Source organism: Syngnathoides biaculeatus, chromosome 23 (assembly GCF_019802595.1).
Source record: "Syngnathoides biaculeatus isolate LvHL_M chromosome 23, ASM1980259v1, whole genome shotgun sequence".
Lineage (NCBI taxonomy): Eukaryota > Metazoa > Chordata > Actinopteri > Syngnathiformes > Syngnathidae > Syngnathoides > Syngnathoides biaculeatus.
The window spans coordinates 11811-35571 of NC_084662.1; the positions used below are offsets into that span (position 1 = coordinate 11811).

General features: G+C 43.4%; 2 protein-coding genes across 6 annotated transcripts; both read right to left on the minus strand.

The window, feature by feature from the left end:
- Window positions 1-725: 725 nt before the first annotated feature.
- Window positions 726-5479, minus strand: LOC133497052 (uncharacterized). 4 transcript variants are annotated; one of them, XM_061813257.1, is made up of 4 exons: window positions 4007-5479; window positions 3288-3366; window positions 2999-3202; window positions 740-2039 (listed from the first exon to the last, which is right to left on the minus strand). In XM_061813257.1, exons 1-4 carry the CDS (start codon window positions 4237-4239, stop codon window positions 1779-1781), a joined length of 777 nt encoding a protein of 258 aa, XP_061669241.1. In that variant the 5' UTR covers window positions 4240-5479; the 3' UTR covers window positions 740-1778. The 4 variants fall into 4 exon arrangements, 1 of the variants encoding a protein (XP_061669241.1); XR_009793922.1 differs by having other exon boundaries at window positions 740-3202; window positions 3264-3366; XR_009793923.1 differs by lacking the exon at window positions 3288-3366 and having other exon boundaries at window positions 726-3202.
- A 14-nt stretch (window positions 5480-5493) lies between these two features.
- Window positions 5494-20704, minus strand: smim8 (small integral membrane protein 8). 2 transcript variants are annotated; one of them, XM_061813264.1, is made up of 4 exons: window positions 20527-20702; window positions 20068-20324; window positions 12925-13112; window positions 5494-7882 (listed from the first exon to the last, which is right to left on the minus strand). In XM_061813264.1, exons 2-3 carry the CDS (start codon window positions 20194-20196, stop codon window positions 12954-12956), a joined length of 288 nt encoding a protein of 95 aa, XP_061669248.1. In that variant the 5' UTR covers window positions 20197-20324; window positions 20527-20702; the 3' UTR covers window positions 5494-7882; window positions 12925-12953. The 2 variants fall into 2 exon arrangements, with proteins under 2 accessions (XP_061669248.1, XP_061669249.1); XM_061813265.1 differs by having other exon boundaries at window positions 7746-7882; window positions 12934-13112; window positions 20527-20704.
- Between the last annotated feature and the right edge of the window lie 3057 nt (window positions 20705-23761).

Here is a 23761-nt window from a genome sequence, read left to right on the forward strand (position 1 = left end):
CTTAGGTGTGACAGAGGAATTTAAGGTGCAGGTGGGACTGCATCAGGGATCAGCTCTGAGCCCCTTCCTGTTTGCAGTGGTAATGGATAGGCTGACAGATGAGGTTAGACTGGAATCCCCTTGGACCATGATGTTCGCAGATGATATTGTCATATGCAGTGAAAGCAGGGAGCACGCAGAGGAACAATTGGAAAGATGGAGACATGCACTGGAAAGGAGAGGAATGAAGATTAGCCGAAGTAAAACCGAATATCTGTGCGTGAATGAGAAAAGTGGAGGGGGAAGAGTGAGGCTACAGGGAGAAGAGATAGCGAGGGTGGACGACTTCAAATACTTGGGGTCAACAATACAGAGCAATGGAGAGTGTGGTCAGGAAGTGAAGAAACGGGTCCAAGCAGGTTGGAACAGCTGGCGAAAAGTGTCTGGTGTGTTATGCGACAGAAGAGTGTCTGCTAGGATGAAGGGCAAAGTTTACAAAACAGTGGTGAGGCCGGCCATGATGTACGGATTAGAGACGGTGGCACTGAAGAAACAACAGGAATCTGAACTGGAGGTGGCAGAAATGAAGATGTTGAGGTTCTCGCTCGGAGTGACCAGGTTGGATAGGATTAGAAATGAGCTCATTAGAGGGACAGCCAAAGCTGGATGTTTTGGAGACAAGATTCGAGAGAGCAGACTTCGATGGTTTGGACATGTTCAGAGGCGAGAGAGTGAGTATATTGGTAGAAGGATGCTGAGGATGGAGCTCCCAGGCAAAAGAGCGAGAGGAAGACCAAAGAGAAGGTTTATGGATGTGGTGAGGGAAGACATGAGGGCAGTTGGGGTTAGAGAGGAAGATGCAGGAGATAGGCTAAGATGGCAAAAGATGACACGCTGTGGCGACCCCTAACGGGACAAGCCAAAAGGAAAAGAAGAAGAAGAAGATATATATATATATATATATATATATATATATATATATATATATATATATATATACACACACACACACACATAACCAAGAAAACATGCATGTACACATGTACACATCGACTCTTTTATACACATTTATATAATTTAGTCTGTCTCCCTGGCCTCAAGGTCTGTGATTCACTGGCCCCCAGGAGATGTCTCCGTTCGGGACTGTAAGACAAAGAAGACGTGAGATTTCACTTTTCCCCTCCCCCCGTGCGCGCGGAGGGGCGGTTTCGGGTTAGGGCTGGATTGGTGTGTGTGTGTTGTGTGTGTGTGTGTGTGTGTGTGTGTGTGTGCCTGCGGACATCGACCTCCCTGCGCCACGCCATCTCGCCCCCAGAAGCCTCGTGTCGGCCTGCGGCGCCTCCTCGTCCGCCCAGTCCTCGTCAACCTCCCAATACCGCCCCATCTTCCCGTTTTCCTCGTGTTCAGCAAGCAGCGGAATGTCTTTTTATAATTTTTACAAAGGCACCTGTTGTGCCTATTATACAAAGTCTATTCTGTACAGTCCAGGTGTCCTAATAAAGTGTCCAAGAACGTTTCTTGTCTTCATGAACAGCCATCGTTTTATATATTCACACTTGTTTCATAAATTTATACAAACATGACATCAGTTTTCTAACAGTGAAATCAGTCTGTGTATATTAGCCAACGCGTTCTATGTGTGCTGTACGTCGACGTTTGGGCTATATGCTTAGCCTCTATCAAATACGGAAGCACACTGCTAACTTTGTAAACATCGAAATTGCTTATCATGTTAAACACAAATCAGGGCGGGTGGCCGGATTCCGGTCCACCGACTTACATGCACACGGTGGTTGCTCCTAACGCGGAGTTCCTTTTTGTATCTGAGGCCCAAAAACACTTTGCAGCAGAGAAGTACCTCTTCGCAGGCGCATGCGCATTGTTCCGGACGGGTCCTCCAGACAGGAAGCCCTGACCCCTCCTGACGGAGTTCTTTCTCTCTCGTCCTGTTCAGCATCCTTCCCACAGTCGCCATCTGGTGGGTCTGCAGAGGTACTGCCAGCCCCGAAGCATTGCTTTTTCACCGCAGGCGCGAGTGAAGACAAACACCACAGTAGGTCCTAGACGGGGCAAGGAAATCACGGCATCCCGTAGGAAGCACTCCTACGATATATACAATATTTTAAACAATGTACAAATGATGTTTAAAACCCTGGCTGTCTAAATAACTCCTGTGTTGTCGTTTTGCCGCGCAAACACGTATGAGTATCAGGGGGTGTGTATATATATATATATATATATATACATACACACATAACCAAGAAAACATGCATGTACAAATGTACAAATAGACCCTTTTATACACATTTATATAATTTAGTCTGTCTCCCTGGCCTCAAGGTCTGTGAGTCACTGGCCCCCAGGAGATGTCTCCGTTTGGGCCTGTAAGACAAAGAAGACGTGAGATTTCACTTCCCCCCTCCCCCCATGCGCGCGGAGGGGCGATTTCGGGTTAGGGCTGGATTCGTGTGTGTGTGTGTGTGTGTGTGTGTGTGTGTGTGTGTGCCTGCGGACATCGACCCCTCTGCGCCACGCCATCACGCCCCCAGAAGCCTCGTGGAGGCCTGCGGCTCCTCCTGTACCGGGCATCCGCCCAGTCCTAGTCATCCTCCCAATACCGCCCCATCTTCCCGTTTTCCTCGTGTTCGGCAAGCGGCGGATTGTCTTTTTATAATTTTTATAAAGGCACCTGTTGTGCCTATTATACAAAGTGTATTCTGTACAGTCCAGGTGTCCTAATAAAGTGTCCAAGAACGTTTCTTGTCTTCATGAACAACCATCGTTTTATAGATACACACTTGTTTCATAAATTTACACAAACATTACATCAGGTTTCTAACAGTGAAATCAGTCTGTGTATGTTAGGCAACGCGTTCTGTGTGCTATACGTCGACGTTTAGGCTATATGCTTAGCCTCTATCAATACAGAAGCACACTGCTAACTTTCTAAACATCGATATTGCTTATCATGTCAAACACAAATCAGGGTGGGTGGCCGGATTCCGGTCGACCGACTTACATGCACCCGGTGGCTGCTCCTAACGCAGAGTTCCTTTTTGTATCGGAGGCCCAATAACCCTTTGCAGGAGAGAAGTACCTCCTCGCAGGCGCATGCACATTGTTCCGGACGGGTCCTCCAGACAGGAAGCACTGACCCCTCCTGACGGAGTTCTTCCTCTCTCGTCCTGCTCGGCATCCTTCCCACAGTGGCCATCTGGTGGGTCTGCAGATATATATATATATATATATAATATATATATATACACATAACCAAGAAAACATACATGTACACATAGACACTTTTATACACATATATGTAATTTAGTCTGTCTCCCTGGCCTCAAGGTCTGTGATTCACTGGCCCCCAGGAGATGTCTCCGTTCAGGCCTGTAAGACAAGAAGACGTGAGATTTCACTTTCCCCCTCCCCCCGTGCGCGCGGAGGGGCGATTTCGGGTTTGGGCTGGAATGGTGTGTGTGTGTGTGTGTGTGTGTGGTGTGTGTGCGTGTGCTTGCGGACGTCGACCCCCCTGCGCCACGCCATCGCATCCCCAGAAGCCTCGTGTAGGCCTGTGGCGCCTCCTGTACCGGGCGTCCGCCAGTCCTCGTCATCCACCCAATACCGCCCCATCTTCCCGTTTTCCTCGTGTTCGGCAAGCGGAGGAATGTCTTTTTATAATTTTTATAAAGGCACCTGTTGTGCCTATTATAAAAAGTCAATGCTGTACAGTCCAGGTGTCCTAATAAAGTGTCCAAGAACGTTTCGTGTCTTCATTAACAACCATCGTTTTATATATACACACACTTGTTTCATAAATTTACACAAACATTACATGAGGTTTCTAACAGTGAAATCAGTCTGTGTATGTTCACCAACACGTTCTATGTGTGCTATACGTCGACGTTTAGGCTTTATGCTTAGCCTCTATCAATACGGAAGCACACTGTTAACTTTCTAAACATCGATATTGTTAATCTTGTTAAACACAAATCAGGGCGGGTGGACGGATTCCGGTACACCGACTTACATGCACCCAGTGGCTGCTCCTAACGCAGACTTCCTTTTTGAATCCGAGGCCCAAAACCCCTTTGCAGCAGACAAGTACGTCCTCGCAGGCGCATGCACATTGTTCCGGACGGGTCCTCCAGACAGGAAGCACTGACCCCTCCTGACGGAGTTCTTCCTCTCTCGTCCTGCTCGGCATCCTTCCCACAGTGGCCATCTGGTGGGTCTGCAGAGGTACTGCCAGCCCCAAAGCATCGCTTTTTCACCGCAGGCGCGAGTGAAGACAAACACCACAGTAGGTCCTAGACGGGGCAAGGAAATCACGGCATCCCGTAGGAAGCAGTCCTACGATATATACAATATTTTAAACAATGTACAAATGATGTTTAAAACCCTGGCTGTCTAAATAACTCCTGTGTTGTCGTTTTGCCGCGCAAACACGTATGAGTATCAGGGGGTGTATATATATATATATATACATAACCAATAAAATATTCATGTCACATAGACCCTTTTATACACATTTATGTAATTTAGTCTGTCTCCCTGGCCTCAAGGTCTGTGATTCACTGGCCCCCAGGAGATGTCTCCGTTCGGGCCTGTAAGACAAAGAAGACGTGAGATTTCACTTTCCCCCTCCCCCCGTGCGCGCGGAGGGGCGATTTCAGGTTAGGGTTGGAATGGTGTGTGTGTGTGTGTGTGTGTGTGGTGTCCCTGCGGACATCGACCCCTCTGCGCCACGCCATCGCGCCCCCAGAAGCCTCGTGTAGGCCTGCGGCTCCTCCTGTACCGGGCGTCCGCCCAGTCCTTGTCATCCTCCCAATACCGCTCCATCTTCCCGTTTTCCTCGTGTTCGGCAAGCGGAGGAATGTCTTTTTATAATTTTTAGAAAGTCACCTGTTGTGCCTATTATACAAAGTCTATTCTGTACAGTCCAGGTGTCTTCATAAAGTGTCCAAGAACATTTCTTGTCTTCATGAACAACCATCGTTTTATATATACACTTTTTTCATAAATTTATACAAACATTACATCAGGTTTCTCACAGTGAAATCAGTCTGTGTATGTTCGCCAACGCGTTCTATGTGTGCTGTACGTCGACGTTTAGGCTATATGCTTAGCCTCTATCAATACGGAAGCACACTGCTAACTTTCAAAACATCGATATATGTAATCATGTTAAACACAAATCGGGGCGGGGTGGCGGATTCCGGTCCACCGACTTACATGCACCCGGTGGCTGCTCCTAACGCGGAGTTCCTTTTTGTATCCGAGGCCCAAAAACCCTTTGCAGCAGAGAAGTACCTCCTCGCAGGCGCATTGTTCCGGACGGGTCCTCCAGACAGGAAGCCCTGACCCCTCCCGACGGAGTTCTTCCTCTCTCGTCCTGCTCGGCATCCTTCCCACAGTCGCCATCTGGTGGGTCTGTAGAGGTACTGCCAGCCCCGAAGCATCGGTTTTTCACCGCAGGCGCGAGTGAAGACAAACCCCACAGTAGGTCCTAGACGGGGCAAGAAAATCACGGCATCCCGTAGGAAGCACTCCTACGATATATACAATATTTTCGTAGTGCCACCAAGGAAAAAATATTCAAGTTTATAAAATTGGTTCTAGCTAGAGTAAAGGACATTCGTTCATGAAATGTAATATTTTCCATCAATACCTAATGTGAACTTTATTTTAGAGTTTTCACTCCCACCATTTGTCGCCATTAGATTCTGTTTCTTCTTTCTTTCTTCTTCCATTACAGAGCAGTTCGCTCGTAAGAGTGGCCGAAGTTAAACGTGGCCAGCTTCTTCTTGTGCCGATAGCATTTATGATTAATCCAAAATAGTTCTTTTTTCAGCTAACACAAGTGGTTATGGTACCTGCTCAACTTCCTTGGAGTAGAATAAGATGGGTATAGTAAAAGTGACCAGTAAGTTATTTTTCCCCAGTTGTGCATGGGGAAATCATAACTGGCATGTCTCATTTAAATCTCTACTACTACATGTTGTAGGGATTTGCGAGTTTGGACCCTACGCGTGTTCACGAGTCGAGGAAGATATGACCAATGATTAGAAAAAGTTAACAGCAAATGGATTTATGACAAAGGAATGTGCAATACAGACGTCTGGGTTTTATCTAGGTATCTGTGTCTTCTGGCAGGATAGCCAAAGAAGAAGACAAGACCTGCCCGGTAACACAAGGTTTTTATATATATGGGCCATGGTAAAAGTGGCTGCCCCCCGCAGTCTGGTCCTGGACCGGGATGGTAACTTTCTGCTCCCTATCTGGTGTCGTTCATCGCAACGGCAACACCTGGGAGAGGAGGATGCCACCAGCCGCTTTTCTGCGTACAAAATTCAAGGACAACCACCGGCTCCACAACCCATCCTTGTCTGATTAGCAAATGAACAACACTTTATCTGTTGATTAAATGTATCAGGTAACATTTAAGCAAAATTTCAGGGTTCCAAAAAAAAGTGCTGATGCTGCTCACGCAGATAAGGGACACCGTCAGGCATCAAGACCATCGGGCAGCACAAGAAGAGGACATCGACATTGTACAGATAAAATCTCTGTCCGAATTCATTGTCCTTGAACAGAAGGTGACGGAAGACCTGATTGACTCTGAAAAAGTTGAGTTGAATTTTAACAACAAACTAATTCCTAATTTTGCCATCCTCTTTAAGATTTGCAGAAATTCCAAATATTGAAGGTTGGAGGGGTAACCCTCAAGGGAAATATCAAAGGGGTTCTGAATAGGTAATTGAATATTATATATTATGTTCAGAATTAAAAAAAAATATTACCAGTAATATACAGCTGAGAATCAGGTGATTTTGTACTTGTTTTAACTTTCAAACGATATTGCATTTATTAATACAATTGAAAGTATTTTATGTGCTGTTTGCAGATTTCTGAAGAATGAGGTCCTTCAAATGCTCTTTCTAGAAACAAAATATGAATTATTTCATTTGATAGATTCCTAACTGATAGTTTTGTGTTTGCCAGACGTAATAATAACCAGTCTCTTAATTTTGAACTCATAAGGTGTCTTGAGAAACCACGAGGGTACCCTGAGTGATGTACAGAGTGCTGTTGCATCATGCCTGAAATATGCGCCTGACAGATGCGGTGGCAGTGGTAAGAAACAGATGGACAGTAAATATGAGCGACACATAGTTAAAGTTCGTAGTGGAATATTATATTTTATTTTGTTTGTAACATAATTTAAGCAAAAATTTATTTGTTCTAAATGTTAAATGTATTACTGTGAGCCGAATAATCTCATTGTAATTCTTGGTCGTTTGATTAGGAAAAGTCTAGTTTCACACAACATAATACAGGTTTCAATCTATAACGTTTTAATTGCTGAATTTCCATGTAGCATGGCAACGTTGTTTCTATGTTCTAAGGCAACGTTGATTATATCTGGGATTGTCACGTTAATGCAATTTACGAATACAATGTAGAAGCGATGTTTCAGTTCTTGAGAACAGTTCTACAGAACTTTGGTCCTAAAGTTCTTTAGAACTATGGTCCTAACGTTATATTGCATTTCTGTAGGATTTCTGTTGAATGTTTCTATAACAATTATTTGGCAATGTTCTATAGCAAATTTTTAGCTGGGCTGTATACTTTTCCATACTCTAGGTTCGATAAAGGGGGTGGCACAGTGGTTCAGCAGGAGAGTGTTGGCCTCACATTTCTGAGGTCCCGGTTCAATCCTGGACCTGCCAGTGTGGAGTTTGCATGTTCTCTCCATGCCTGGGTGGGTTTTCTCCAGTCACTCAGATTGGCTGGCTGTACTCCCTCCTACTCGTTGACCGCTGGGATAGGTTCCAGCACTCCCACAAGCCTTGTGAGAATAAGTGGTAAGAAAATGGATGGATAGATTGATGGATGGATGGTTCTGTAAAGCAACACAGGAAGATCATATCCTTAGAATCTTTATCACATAGAAAGGCTTCACCACCATTGACATGTCATCAGCCAATTTATAACATGCTAGTTTAAATACAAATGGGAGACAGGAGTGCACTTATGCTGCTGCTCGTTGTCGAAATTTGTTGAAGCAATCTCGAAGTCTTAACTTCAACAAAACAAGATGAATCTTTAACCAGTTGGCCAGTTACATAAGAGCAATCAGTATATTTGGGCAATGTGCCAGAAATGGAAGACTGTAGCAGGTGGCCCATTACATCTTCTTCTTTTCCTTTCGGCTTGTCCCGTTAGGGGTCGCCACAGCGTGTCATCTTTTTCCATCTTAGCCTATCTTTTGCATCTTCCTCTCTAACCCCAACTGCCCTCATGTCATCCCTCACTACATTCAAAAACCTTCTCTTTGGTCTTCCTCTCGACCCTAAATATTTGAAGTCCTCCACCCTCGCTATGATGTAAATGTACATATTTTGGAGTGTAGGAATAACTGAATATAATTATCATGCATCTGTTTTCAATAAAGAAATGTTTTTCTCTGCTTTAGATAACGTGGCAGCCCCTTAACAGGAGATAGAACAAGAAGATCTAATCATCAGAAATGTTAGAACCAGGCGCACTTGCTGCCTGTTCAAGAAATTATGACCACATATGTACGTAGCAATCTGAGTTTAAATTATTTCATTTATTTTAATACATATATATATATATATATATATATATATATATATATATATATATATCTTGGGTGGGCTTCTTGGCAAATTGTCAAGGTGTTGTAATGAGTCAATATAGATGCATTGAAATCTGAGTGGGCGGCGTGGTGGTGCAGCCAAAAAGCGCTCGCCTCATAGTTCTGAGGACCTGGGTCAATCCCAGCCATCCCTGTGTGGAGTTTGCATGTTCTCCTTGTGCCTGCATGTTTTCTCCAGGCACTCCGGTTCCTCCCACATCCCCAAAACATGCAACATTAATTAGATACTCTAAATATCCCCTAGGTGTGATTGTGAGTTTGTCTCTATGTGCCCTGCAATTGGCTGGCAACTAGTTCAGGATGTATTCTGCCTCATGTCTATTCACAGCTGGGATAGGCTCCAGCACTCCCACGACCCCTGTGAGGATAAGCGTCTAAGAAAATGGATGGATGGATGAAATCTGAGTGGCGTACTATTCAGGAATTAATGGTTTGAAGGTGGGGTTTGTTTTTTTACTTTTATTTCATTTTTGGTCCTTGTATCTTTTTGCATCTAACCTTTTTTTGTCCTTTGTGTTGTGTAAAAAATAAAAAAAATTGGAGATGGATGTACAAGGTTGTCAAATCTTTAAAAATATATTGAAACGTTTTCCACATATTATTGGTGGAAAATTGTTTTGTTTCTATGCATAACATATTCTTATTGCAAGAAAACCATTTGTGCCAAGAAAAGTTATTTGTCAACCATATTCCATGGATCCATTGCTCATCTATTCATCCATCCATCCATCCACCCATCCATTGTAAGGATAAGTGGCTAAGAAAATGGATGGATGGATGTCATTCAAGGTATCTTTAATCCCAGTGGACAGCAAGTGAACTTTGAGTTTGATGCTTTCATTGTTTTCATCATGTTTCCCTCCAACTGAAGGTTAACGAGATTAACTTGTCACTTTATCACCATTCCCGCCAACCGGACGTTAACGAGATTAACGTGTCACTTTACCACCAAATTCATAAATGCTGTGAGCATGGTTTCAGTATGCCATTGTTAATGAACACATTCGTATTAAAGTTTAAAAGAAATGTGAAGACCATACAGGAAGTGACTATAGGGGTGTGTCATCTAATGACATTTTAGAAGAAATACTCATACTTTTTTTTTCGAAGACAAAGAAGAGGAGGAAACCGGATCCAGCGTCAGAAGAAAAAGAGGAATGCACAGAGCCTACAACTGAGTGTAGGGACTTTGAATGTTGGGACTATGACAGGAAAAGCACAGGAGTTGGTTGACATGATGATTAGGAGAAAGGTTGATATTCTGTGCATCCAAGAGAGCAGGTGGAAAGGTAGTAAGGCTAGAAGTTTGGGAGCAGGGTTTAAATTATTCTACCACGGAGTAGATGGGAAGAGAAATGGAGTAGGGGTTATTTTAAAGGAAGAGCTGGCTAAGAATGTCTTGGAGGTAAAAAGAGTATCAGATCGAGTGATGAGACTAAAATTTGAAATTGAGGGTGTTATGTATAATGTGGTTAGCGGCTATGCACCACAGGTAGGATGTGACCTAGAGTTGAAAGAGAAATTCTGGAAGGAACTAGATGAAGTAGTTCTGAGCATCCCAGACAGCGAGAGAGTTGTGATTGGTGCAGATTGTAATGGACATATTGGTAAAGGAAACAGGGGCGATGAAGAAGTGATGGGTAAGTACGGCATCCAGGAAAGGAACTTTGAAGGGCAGATGGTGGTGGACTTTGCAAAAAGGATGGAGATGGCTGTAGTGAACACTTATTTCCAGAAGAGGGAGGAACATATAGTGACCTACAAGAGCGGAGGTAGAACCACGCAGGTAGATTATATTTTGTGCAGACGATGTAATCTGAAGGAGGTTACTGACTGTAAAGTAGTGGTAGGGGAGAGTGTAGCTCGACAGCATAGGATGGTAGTATGTAGGATGATTCTGGTGGTGGGTAGGAAGATTAAGAAGACAAAGGTAGAGCAGAGAACCATGTGGTGGAAGCTGAGAAAGGAAGAATGTCGTGCGGCCTTCCGGAAAGAGGTGAGACAGGCTCTCGATGGACAACCGAAGCTCCCGGAAGACTGGACGACGACAGCCAAGGTGATCAGAGAGACAGGCAGGAGAGTACTTGGTGTGTCATCTGGTAGGAAAGGGGAGAAGGAGACTTGGTGGTGGAACCCCAAAATACAGGGAGTCATACAAGGAAAGAGATTAGCGAAGAAGAAGTGGGATACTGAGAGGACTGAGGAGAGGCGAAAGGAGTACATCGAGATGCGACGTAGGGCAAAGGTAGAGGTGGCAAAGGCTAAACAAGAGGCATATGAAGACATGTACACCAGGTTGGACACGAAAGAAGGAGAAAAGGATCTCTACAGGTTGGCCAGACAGAGGGATAGAGATGGGAAGGATGTGCAGCAGGTAAGGGTGATTAAGGATAGAGATGGAAATGTGTTGACTGGTGCCGGTAGTGTACTAAATAGATGGAAAGAATACTTTGAGAAGTTGATGAATGAAGAAAATGAGAGAGAAGGAAGAGTTGAAGAGGCAAGAGTGAAGGACCAGGAAGTGGAAATGATTACTAAGGGGGAAGTCAGAAAGGCACTACAAAGGATGAAAAATGGAAAGGCAGTTGGTCCTGATGACATACCGGTAGAGGTATGGAAGCAATTTGGAGAGATGGCTGTGGAGTTTTTGACCAACTTATTCAACAGAATACTAGCGGGCGAAAAGATGCCTGAAGAATGGAGGAAAAGTGTTCTAGTTCCCATTTTTAAGAACAAAGGGGATGTTCAGAGGTGTGGGAACTATAGAGGAATAAAGTTGATGAGCCACACAATGAAGTTATGGGAAAGAGTAGTGGAGGCTAGACTCAGGACAGAAGTAAGTATCTGCGAGCAACAGTATGGTTTCATGCCTAGAAAGAGTACCACAGATGCATTATTTGCCTTGAGGATGCTCGTGGAAAAGTACAGAGAAGGTCAGAAGGAGCTACATTGAGTCTTTGTGGATCTAGAGAAAGCCTATGACAGAGTACCAAGAGAGGAACTGTGGTACTGCATGCGTAAGTCTGGTGTGGCAGAGAAGTATGTTAAAATAGTACAGGACATGTATGATGGCAGCAGAACAATGGTGAGGTGTGCCTTAGGTGTGACAGAGGAATTTAAGGTGGAGGTGGGACTGCATCAGGGATCAGCTCTGAGCCCCTTCCTGTTTGCAGTGGTAATGGATAGGCTGACAGATGAGGTTAGACTGGAATCCCCTTGGACCATGATGTTCGCAGATGATATTGTCATATGCAGTGAAAGCAGGGAGCACGCAGAGGAACAATTGGAAAGATGGAGACATGCACTGGAAAGGAGAGGAATGAAGATTAGCCGAAGTAAAACAGAATATATGTGCGTGAATGAGAAAAGTAGAGGGGGAAGAGTGAGGCTACGGGGAGAAGAGATAGCGAGGGTGGACGACTTCAAATACTTGGGGTCAACAATACAGAGCAATGGAGAGTGTGGTCAGGAAGTGAAGAAACGGGTCCAAGCAGGTTGGAACAGCTGGCGAAAGGTGTCTGGTGTGTTATGTGACAGAAGAGTGTCTGCTAGGATGAAGGGCAAAGTTTACAAAACAGTGGTGAGGCCGGCCATGATGTACGGATTAGAGACGGTGGCACTGAAGAAACAACAGGAAGCTGAACTGGAGGTGGCAGAAATGAAGATGTTGAGGTTCTCGCTCGGAGTGACCAGGTTGGATAGGATTAGAAATGAGCTCATTAGAGGGACAGCCAAAGCTGGATGTTTTGGAGACAAGATTCGAGAGAGCAGACTTCGATGGTTTGGACATGTTCAGAGGCGAGAGAGTGAGTATATTGGTAGAAGGATGCTGAGGATGGAGCTCCCAGGCAAAAGGGCGAGAGGAAGACCAAAGAGAAGGTTTATGGATGTGGTGAGGGAAGACATGAGGGCAGTTGGGGTTCGAGAGGAAGATGCAGGAGATAGGCTAAGATGGCAAAAGATGACACGCTGTGGCGACCCCTAACGGGACAAGCCGAAAGGAAAAGAAGAAGAAGAACTCATACTTTTTTTTCCACAAACTACACCAGTCATTATTTTTGTCTTTAATCACTGAATATACCCGAAAGAAAACCATTAGTTTTTTATAAGGTCAGGTGGGTGGTCACGTGAATGATGACAATAACAAATTTCAATTAAATAATCCTGAAAAATAATGGGGTTTTTTTCACACAAAATATGTACATTATGGTTCCAATTTCAGTCATGCACATGGAGATTGTGTACCATATTTTAATACATACTGTTCTTACAAAACCAAAACAATCTGCTGTCAAGCCCATTTAGAAGCTTTCCTCATCATCACTCTCTCTCCTTCACTGTCAATGGCCTCGTAAAGCTGCTGGTCATTTTCTTTCATTGCATGTAGGTAGCCCAGATACCCAACACACAAAGTGATGGTAATCAGTCCAAATGCCATCATTGGTTTATTCTGGAGAAAGAAAGGAAAAAATGCATCTATAAAGACAATTTTAGCCAATAAAATATAAAGGGGAAAAAATCTATTTAATCAATTATGGTATTTTCCGGGCGACAAGCCACTGCTTTTTTCTGGTGATGCAAACACTATGACATTGAATAATGCAGTTAGAATATTGATTTTTTTTTTCAAGTACAACAAAACTTGTACCATAATTGTTTGAACATCAGCGTTCCTCCAAAATGTGTTGAAGACAACCTCTAATGTGCATGGAAAATGAAGAATCTACCTCAATTGCGCATAAAAGATGATGAAGCTACCACGAGCGTGCGTACAAAAAGACTGTGCTAGTTTTTGGTTCGCTGATAGCAAATGACAGCACGACACGCACAATATATATTTTTTATTTCATTTAAAATCTTTCACAAAAACTGGCTGCATATGTGAAGCTCATCCTTTTCAGAAGGCTGCTAGTGGATCATAAAAGCATGGAGGAGTGTGAAAGAATCAACCCTCACCAACAGATTTTGAAAGGCTGGACTGCTGTATGAGGAGAACAGAACAACTTCAGAGGTACAGTATCTCGACATGAAAATGACTGATTGATTGAAATTATGTCTGACTTTCTGAGTCTCTTCAACTCTGAATCTGAAGAGGACTACTTTAGTGGTTTGAGTGAACGGGATGAGCGGGGGAAAAAATTACTTTTCTGTTACACTTGGGCCGTGCTTGACCAAAGTGGCCTTGGCTAATTAACCAGTGTGCGCTGACGTCCAGAAAATACGGTAGTTTTCACTTTACAGGATAATTAAAATGGCAAGCGGTATCAGAAGACAAAAACTCCACTGAAGTGATAAAATTTGCATGATCATTGACCAGTAAATGGACATAAGCAACATGATCAACCACAATCAAATCAGAGTCATACAGAGAACAACTTAATTCGATTTTGTCAAACTGAGAACTTTAGATTATTTTTAGGGGATTTTCGTGTTTTCCTGTGTTCTATGTTCATGATTTGCATTCATTTAGTTATTCTGTCCACCTGTTCTCATCAACCCTCTACCTTGTGTCAACCCATCAGCTTACTCCAGCCATTTATGTTTTCATAGGTGTTTCTTCATCAATATGTTTGTATTGAGTTCCCCATTTTCTCTCAGTCTGCCTTTATGCATTGTCATCTGTTGCTGTAATCCATGTTTCTGAAGTCATGTTTTGGTTTGATGAGTTGACTCCTAATCATTTGTTTCCCTTTGTTTTTGTATTTAAATATTTTGAGATACTTGCGCTCTTGCCTTGCCTCCCTGCTTCTCTGCACTTGGGTTTTCCACATTCTTGTGTCGAACAGCGTCAAAATCCAAACCTGACAGAATGGAGTAATCAACCAAGAAGGGCCTAGTGGGAAGCAAACTGCATCACTGCTCAGAAAATGACTGGAAGTGAAAGAGTATATGTCTCATCCACAAATCATTAGTGAGCTGGAGCCAATCCTTTGTGACCTTGAGCAAAGGCAAGACTACACAGAATTCATACAGTAAATGAACAGCTCATTTCAACAGATGCATTGCTCCATCTTGTGATTGGATCGGTCGGTGGTCTGTTTTATTTTAACAAATTGATTGGCGAGCCACCCCAAAAATCCCGATTGTATAAAGCACAGTCACTCACATTTGAAAAATGTGAGTCATGCTCGCAGATATAGTTACGGGTGTGGTCCACCAGTCAAGCCCGCAGATAAAAGTTGCGGGTGTGATTAGGGATAGCGTCTTAAGACCTTAAAATAACTTACTGGCTTAATATAACATAACTCTCAGTTAAAAGAAAATAAATACATAACTAAAATAGAAAAAACATTTAAAACACAGGAATGTTAATTTCCAATTTTGACCAATATTAGTAGAACATGATATAAAACGGTATTTAAAATATTTAAATCAATAAAAATTCTTGATCTGACAAACTTTATCTGAAGAAAAATTAAATGCACTGGCCTGTCAAGGAATAAACACAAACTGTCTATACCCGCAATGTTTTGAAAATGCTGAAAGTTTAGTTCAACATAATCGGCATTAGTGACAATGGACTAGTGATACTTTGGAACAAACATTCCTGTATGTAATTGTGATGTATTGTTATAATCTAGTGGAATTTACGGCAGTATCTATTGTCAAAAAGCTAGCAGTAGATGATCTAGATCTTAAAGCATGTAGAGGGGAAAACTTTTCAATTTCAAGATAACGCGTACCATGGGGAAAATGACTGTTCGCGTTTAGATATATGGACAGACTAGTCTAACGTTAGAACTTAGATCAAGTCAAAGTAAATCACAATCTCATACGTATTATTGTTAGATACTGAAACATTACCTGTGTTATATCCCAGAAATGTTTTCAGTGTAACTGAATTTCCTTTGACATGCCTCATGATGTTGATGACTTTCAACGTAAATGCGCTCGCCGCACATGAAGAATCTCTGAACATACGCTTGGCATAACTCAACTAACTTAACCAAAATAAATTTTCATTAGCCACTTTTCCATAATCAGAGCCAAAAAGTAGCTCATCACATGCCAGTCAAACTGCGGTCTACTAACATGACTAATACTCTTACATGCATACAAATAACTTTCAGACTAAATGTGATACAAGGAATTGTATTTTTATTGGTTTATTGATGTGTCATCAAAATAAAAAGTTTTGCAATCCTCTTTTATACTCCTGGCTGTAGAAAATAACATCATTGTTCAAACAGTTTTTGCATGATTCCTGCCATAAAGATTCTCCTCTTTTTACTGCTTACCCATTTACAGAAACTTGTATCAAAATCAAACAATTTTTTTCAGGGCCTTCAATTTTAAGGATTAACAGCTCATTTACACTTTCTGTTTTGAGCCAGTTCCTTAAAGTGCCACTGTCATGAAATGCATGCTTTTTAGTATATTAATGAAAAAACGGCAGCCGACATGGACCTATGCGTTTTTTTTTTTCCCCACCACAAAACATGATTTTGATGTCTTTTTGTAACTCCCGCCATGAAATCCTCTCGGGGGATTTGTTTTCGAGAAGAAGCAGGAAGTGACGTACATGGCAGGACCACCCTCAAGTGGACTCGTTTAACTCCGGGAAGGTTGTTCCTTCATGTTAGCCAAAATGCCAGCTCGTTGCATTGCCGGGCATTGTTGAACACTTGGGAGGATGTATTAAATCTTCATAAGTTTGCAAGGGACCCAGTTTGTCGTGAAAAAATGGACTGCACGTGTGCAAAGGACCAGAGCTTCGTGGGTTCCAAATGACAAGTATGTGTGTATACAGCTACAAAAAATGTAATAGGTTGCTAAATGTGTCAATGTGCACATTGGAACGCTTCCATGCAGCAGCGGCTGAAGGACAGCCTCCGCAGGCCTTGTGGATTGCTACCCGCCCGAGCCTGCCCGCCGGCCTTGTGGGCCGCTGCGCTGGCTCATGTCCGCTGCGGAAGTGTGCCTTTGTCACCGCCGCCCAGAGTTCGATAGGGCGGGGAGGTAGTTTGGCTGTTATCCACAAGTCATCCAAATATGTAAGTAGCATGAACCGATGGCGACAAAGCGTGGATTTGACGTGGAACCCGGATGCAGTTGTCTCCAATGTAAACAATTATTCGCTCAATTTCCAGTATAGCAATGTAGACACCCTTATGTCTGAACATTATGTTCGTTATGGACAATTCGGGATGCGCAAAGAAGTCCAGTAACAGAAACCCACTCTGGTTCTGATCGGTGTGGAAGCGTTCTTCCAAATCACACCCTTCCAGGTCTCAATGTCATTGCCCACATGGGCTTTGAAGTCCCAAGGCAGAATCCTCACGACTCTGAGGCAGCACTCCAGCACTCTCTCTAAGGACTCCAAAAAGGGTGGGTACTCTGAACTGCTGTTTGGTGAATAGGCACAAACAAAAGTCAGGACCCCGTCCCCTTACCTGAAGGCAGAGGGAGGCTACCCTCCCATCCACTGGGGTAAACCCCAACCTACAGGCCCCAAGCCGGGGGTTTATAAGTATACCGACACCTGCTCTGCGTCTCTCACCATGGGGAACTCCAGAGTGGAACAGAGTCCAACCCCTCTCAAGAGGAGTAGTACCAGAGCCTAAGTGGTGCGTAGAGGCAAGTCCAACTATATCCAGGCGGAACTTCTCGGCATCACGTGCCAACTCGGGCTTCTTCCTGCCAAAGAGGTGACATTAAATGTCCTTAGAGCTAGTTTCTCTAGCCGGGGATCAGATCACCAAGGTCCCCCGCCTTTGGCCACCGCCCAGCCCACATCGCACCCGACCCCTTTGGCCCCTCTCACAGATGGTGAGCCCATGGGAAGGAACCCTTTTGGGCTGTGCCCGGCCGACCCCCATGAGCCCTGCCACCAGGCACTCGCCTTCGAGCCCCACCTCAGGCCTGGCTCCAGAGGAGCATCCCGGTGACCCGCGTCCGGGCAAGAGAAACAAGAGCTAACATTTGCACTATGTATAGGGGGTTTAGAGTCATACTTTGTCTGGTCCCTCACCTAGGACCTTTTTGCCATACCAGGAAGTGAAGACCCAGAGAACTTAGCTCCAAGGATAATCGGGACACACAAACCCCACCACCACGATAAGGTGACGGCTCGAGGAGGGTGGGAACTGGATTAACCTTTACCAAAGTGATGGAAATGTCAAAATATGGAGAAAGACAGGATCTGCATCTGATTCAGCACACACCAGCTCGTCTATGAGGCAAGGGCCTGTGTGACTGGTTCTGGAACAGGTTCACTAGCCTTTATTGATAATATAACTATGATGGTCGCAACAGAATGATTTCTGAAGTCCACAAAACGATGTTGTACAATTTACTATTAAACACCTCGAAACTAAATGGGAGAAGTGTCATCATGCAGCAAGAGAATTACCCAAAACAGTCCAACATTCCAAAACAAAACAAAAAAAGACTGTCAAGAGGAAAGGCAAAACTGTCAGCCAATCACCGTTTGCCACGCTTGCAGTGTTTCCTGTTCTGACGCCCCATTGCTCGTGGATACAATTCACCGAACAGAGAACATCCTCTATCTGGCATTTTGTGGCCAATTTTTTGTGAAAAAAATAATTACAAAAAAAACAAAACAAAAGTAGCATGACGTACAATGTTCAAGCCTGGGCACCAGTTGACTTGTTGGAGACGGGACGCAGCACTAACGATGAACAATAATGCCATTATATGGACCGCGGAGATTTGTTTGATGCCTTTGTGAGGAGTTGGTTTGGATGTAGAGAATATACATATGCAGGCACGGATTACCCTGGATAGTGACCAGGAAATGTTGTGTTCAGAGAGCCAGCAAAGCGAGTTGATGCTCTGCGTTATTACTATACCGACCACTGACGGGGTTGGGGGGGGGTTATTGTTCCAAAAGTGAGGCTCGTCATAAATAGTAACCGGGAAGTGCTACACGTATATATCCATCAATCCATTTTCTTGGCCGCACGATGGTCGAAGGTGTGCTGGAGCCTACCCCAGCTGTCAACGAGCAGGAGGCATGTTTACACACACAGACACGGTGAAAACATGCAAACTCCACACACGGAGGTCCGGGATTGAACAGCTGCGTCACCGTGCTTCCTCATAAAGTATGCTGTTGCTTATACAGTACCAGCACGCGAGACTATAACTAACCGGCTAATAACCAGTAATGATTAAATGTGTGCAAATTTCCCCGCTAATGAATGAGCCTCAACTGTGACAGCCACAGGTTTATCCTGTCAGGTTGACCCCCACGGGAGGTTAAAGAAGGAAATTGGGTGCGTTTTGTTGCACAACACGTCAGCATCTTGTCTTAGCTAGAACAAATGGTCTGTAATGCTAAGCACCAGCGACATCAGGGGCGGTGTCAAGGATGTTTCTTTCGGTTTGGCTCTGAAAGCTGACACATATCCAGATTTTGCTTGGATTTCAAATATTTATTATTTATTTTCAACTTTTATTTCAATTACTGGACAAAATATATCTAATAATATTACTTCACATTGGAGGGTTTATTGTACATGTGAATTCTGAGGAGAGTCTTCCATTAATCCATCATAGACAATTTCTCAACTGTGTTTTAGGCTTTGGAAAAGGAATCAACCGGGCCCCTTGTAACCTAGCAGGATATCTTTCATCAGCATTGCACGTTCCCCAATTGCATCTAAGGACCATTTTCTTCGTAACATTAACTTTTCCAAGCACACGCTACAGACAACCAGCATTGCTTGTGGGAAAATACAGGGTTCAGGGCATGTCAAGCCAGGGTTTAAGACAATGCGGTTATCTGATTGGCTATTATTGTACAAGTGATTGACAGATCGGAAAGGTCCACTGACAGCTTTCGAAGTCAAATATTTGTGTTGCCCGCGTGGTAGTGAATGAGTGAGGTAATTTCATATTTGATACAATGCTTAGCTGAAAGGAAAAGGAGAAGAAGCTTTTGCTCATTTAAAATGTAGGTGGCTTCAAACAAAAGGTGCTCCGTCCTAAGTTCTCTGTCACATCTACATGTAAATATCATGAAATGAATGCTGGAATTCTGAAATTTCATCTTATTTATTTTTTGTTGTGAGCCTTTCTCATATTTTGTTCTGAAACCCAAATTTCTTCATTATAAGACAAAAAAATGGATAGGTTTCCAATGACGTCACCACAGTCCTTAGACCAATCGGATAAATTAACGATAGCAAAAAACTTCACACTTCACCTATCATCTGTGTTCTGTGACCTCTATGACATACAAGATGGTGTGATTGGAAACCTAGCCACTGAAATTAAAGTTGCAATACTTTTGGAGAGGACTGTACAATATCTCAAACGATACTGACCGCTTGTTCAAAAGACACATAGTGCCATGTTAGCTATTAATTGCGATCTCAGAGTCTTTCTCCTGGGAAAAACATAATATTTAAACACACTATCTGGCATAATGGGTCTCTTACTGGCTTGATGAAGAGTTCGGGATTGACAACTTTGAAGAGTGTGGTGGTCTGTGCGCCCTTCAATCCGGCAGCCCTGTAATCTGTTTCTACAGTACCCTTCTTTCCATTACTAGAGTTATTGGACGTCATATCGATTGTGTCGTGACTTCGCTTCTTTCCGTCTTCTTGCTCCTCTTCACTTCATGTTCTTGTTATAGATATGTAGACTTTATTAGGCCAGCGCTTGGGCGGCGGCCATGTTGCAAAGGTCAACGTTCCTATCAGAGGCGGAGCATGGACATTGAAATAAATTCGTAGCTTGGTCAATTCTCAAACTAATTTTACGAAATATTGGGGGGTTTTTTCAATGTCAAAGCAAATATTATCTACATTTTTAAGTAAAAATGAAACTGTGCCAAACAAATATGAGCGTTTCACTGTGGCAACCCGAACGGGACAAGCCGAAAGAAACTTACTTACATGTGGAAAAACACTACATTTTACTTGATGCGATTGCACCGTTGCGTGCAGCCGCATATGTTGGCTTCCTTGTCTTTCCGACCACATTTTTGACCTCTCTGACAAATCACGTAGAATTAAAACTAGACTACATACTCTTCGTCTAACGTCGTTTCGGCCATAGTCATCAGGATCTGACTTCCGGTCAGGGCAAAATGCTTGATAAACATTACACGCATTGTTATGAAAACGATGCGATAAATCTATCTATTTGGGATGGTTTGGATTCTTAGAGACATGAATATAATCTAAACATTTGCAGCATGCCCAGGAAGGTTCACACACACGTAATAGGAGGTACAGACCTTCATAATTTATATTCCAGATTTGCCAAACACATATGTGCGTTCTTCTGAGATGAGACACTGTGGCGACCCCGAAAGGGACAAGCCGAAAGAAACTTACTATGAAGGTTAACCGAAACACACCAGTGAAAAGTTACTTCTTTGCAACCACCTGCGTGGTTTTGACAGCTAACAGCGCAACAAGAATTAACCATTGACATTAAAAAAAAGTTACATTATTTTTCACAATGTCAACATTCACGTGAAATAGTACCCAATGTTTTGGCCTGAACGGAAGTTAAAGCCGCATTACCACGTGAAAGGGGTCTACGCGGGGTCTAGTTTTTATTCTACACATTGTCTCTGAAGAACCGGAGTCATACCACGCACAAAGAAACGACGTTGTCTTCCTTTGGTTGGCCAACCACTGTTCAAGTGTTTTACCACCACCAACTAGTGTCGATCAAAAGAAAAGTATTAACCCACAAGAAGTTTCCCGACATGATTCTTTTCTTCCTAAGTGCTAGAGAGCACTAAGCACTAACAAAGGACTAAGTTGTGTCTCTGCTGCTATTTAAGACCATTCGTTTATTTCACATGAACATCACAAAAACATTGTGAACACCCAATACATTGTTTATTTTCATGTAATGGTATGATGTTGTTGCGCTGTTATGAACAGGACATGGAACTCCACTTTTATTTTGAAGGACAGCACTTTCTCTGTCATTCTTTTTCGTTATTTTCAATGTTATTAATGTTATAAGGAATTGTGTGTCAAAAAAATGCTCATTGTAAGGTTGGAAATGCTGTCATATCTTATGGAAGGTCCAAGAAGTAGGCTGCATATTTAATTTTGAAGCCGCACTTATTGTGTGGAGGGAGGAAACTACTTCCTCTTGTCATGAGTCTTCCTAGAGAGTGGTATGCATTTTTTTGCTCCTCCACATATTTTCATTGTTTTATTGTGAAATGTGAACGTAAGGTTAAAACGTTTGCAAAGCTGGTGTAGTCACAGAGCCGCAGTGTTGAATGTTTCATTGATTTCAAGCATAAACTTGCTAGTTAGAGGAGTAGTGGAGAGGTTGACGAGGTTCACATGCGCTGTTGAGTGACCATGTGGTTTGTGCAGTCCGAATGATCGTTGGCAGAAGCCACATGGTGACCTTCATAATGCAGGTATGTGAGTTCATGCAAGCTTTTTTATTTTATTTTTAGTTCATTGCAATGTAAATGACGTTATTTATTTTGATAACATACTCCTTCTTGTTCGTGAGTCTTCCTAGAGAGAGAGAGAGCAGTGAGCGTATATGTGAAGAAAAATCTGAACACCTGTGAATGTGCCTCCTTTATAAGATAGTGAGAGGATTAAATCAAGTTGAGACCAGCCAAAGTGTGTGTCTTCTCATTCATCCATCAAATAAATACACAACCCAGAGTTAGACCCACTCCAAACTGGTGCCATGAGCTGTTGACTGGTCAAATGGAGCTGGCCTCCTCTGTTGCTGTACTACACATCTCTTCAGTCGGTGCTTCGTCGACTGACGTTTGGGACGGATCATCACAGCCGTTGTTGTCCTGGCTGTATGAGAGTCGTCCTGGTGTTGTCTGCTGGCTACCGGGAGTGACCCACAGCTGCCTGATCCCTTTGCCGGATGAGGAGCAGCCTTCGAACGTTGCAGCGCTACTGAGCTCTCATCCCGAAGTCAGCTGGTCAAAAGGCTTTATCTCATTATATTTCACTGACATTTCAGACAAGTACTCTGTGTTTGAGTGGGAGGAGTTGATGCGAAGTTACTCTTTGAAACAGGGTTACTGTGAGGCTGAATGCATAAAAGAGGTCATTAACAGACTATTGGGAAAGGCGAGGGATCTCACCAAGGTATGGTTATGTAGTAATCCTCAAGCCACTGACATCAATGTGGTTTATGGTGTACTCAGACGCCATTTTGGTGACATTGTACACTTACTGACTTACCTTTGGTATGGTTATGTAGTAATCCTCAAGCCACTGACGTCAATGTGGTTTATGGTGTACTCAGACGCCATTTTGGTGACATTGTACACGTACTTACTGACTTACTTGTACTTACCTTTGGCCGATTTCTATGGAGTATTATCCCTCACTGGGGAAAGTGCCCTGGATTACTGGATCAGGCTTAACAAAGCAGCCGAAATGCCAGAGCAGTGTTAAGCAAGTAAAGGTGAGCCGGCCACTGATTTTATTCATCATGCAGGAAGTACAGGATCACATTGATAACCAAAGAAAGGTACAGACATTTTATGGGAGTCAAATGTCAGTACAGCCAAGGTGAGAGTCGGGTTTAGTCGGGAAGGGATGAGCACTGGGGCTCAGGTGGGTCAGTCCATACCTGGTTTAAAAGTCACCTTAGCTGGTCTCCCCATTCGTAATGAAAAGAGTCCTAAGCTTATTGTCCAGTTACATTGTCCAGTAATGTGCAATTAGCTCATTGTCAAACTCAGAACCCAGTACAGAAGAACAGTCGAAACTATACTGTCTGTAGCAGTTCGGATCACAGTATCTCTGCTCACTGCAGAATGTACAAACTGTGTTTCAGATGTTACGCAGCAGGCCATACTGGAGCTAATTGTAGCCAGTCATCTTCTCCTCAACCTCTGAATCTGCCTCAGGTCCCTCACATTCAGGTAAACTAAATAGTTCCCTTTTGGTGGAGGGCAATGTGGAGCAGTATGGTTTTCCCTCCTGTGAAGTTAATAGTCAGTCCGTGTTTTCAGCTGCTTGTAAATCAGCTCTGCCAAATGAAACAGTGGTTTTTCAGAACACAATGAAAACGGGCAAACATGACAGTTTGTTTTACACTAGTGGTCCCCAAACTTTTTCCAGTGAGGGCCATATAACTTTTGGCTTCTCTAATGGGGGCCGGCGTCAG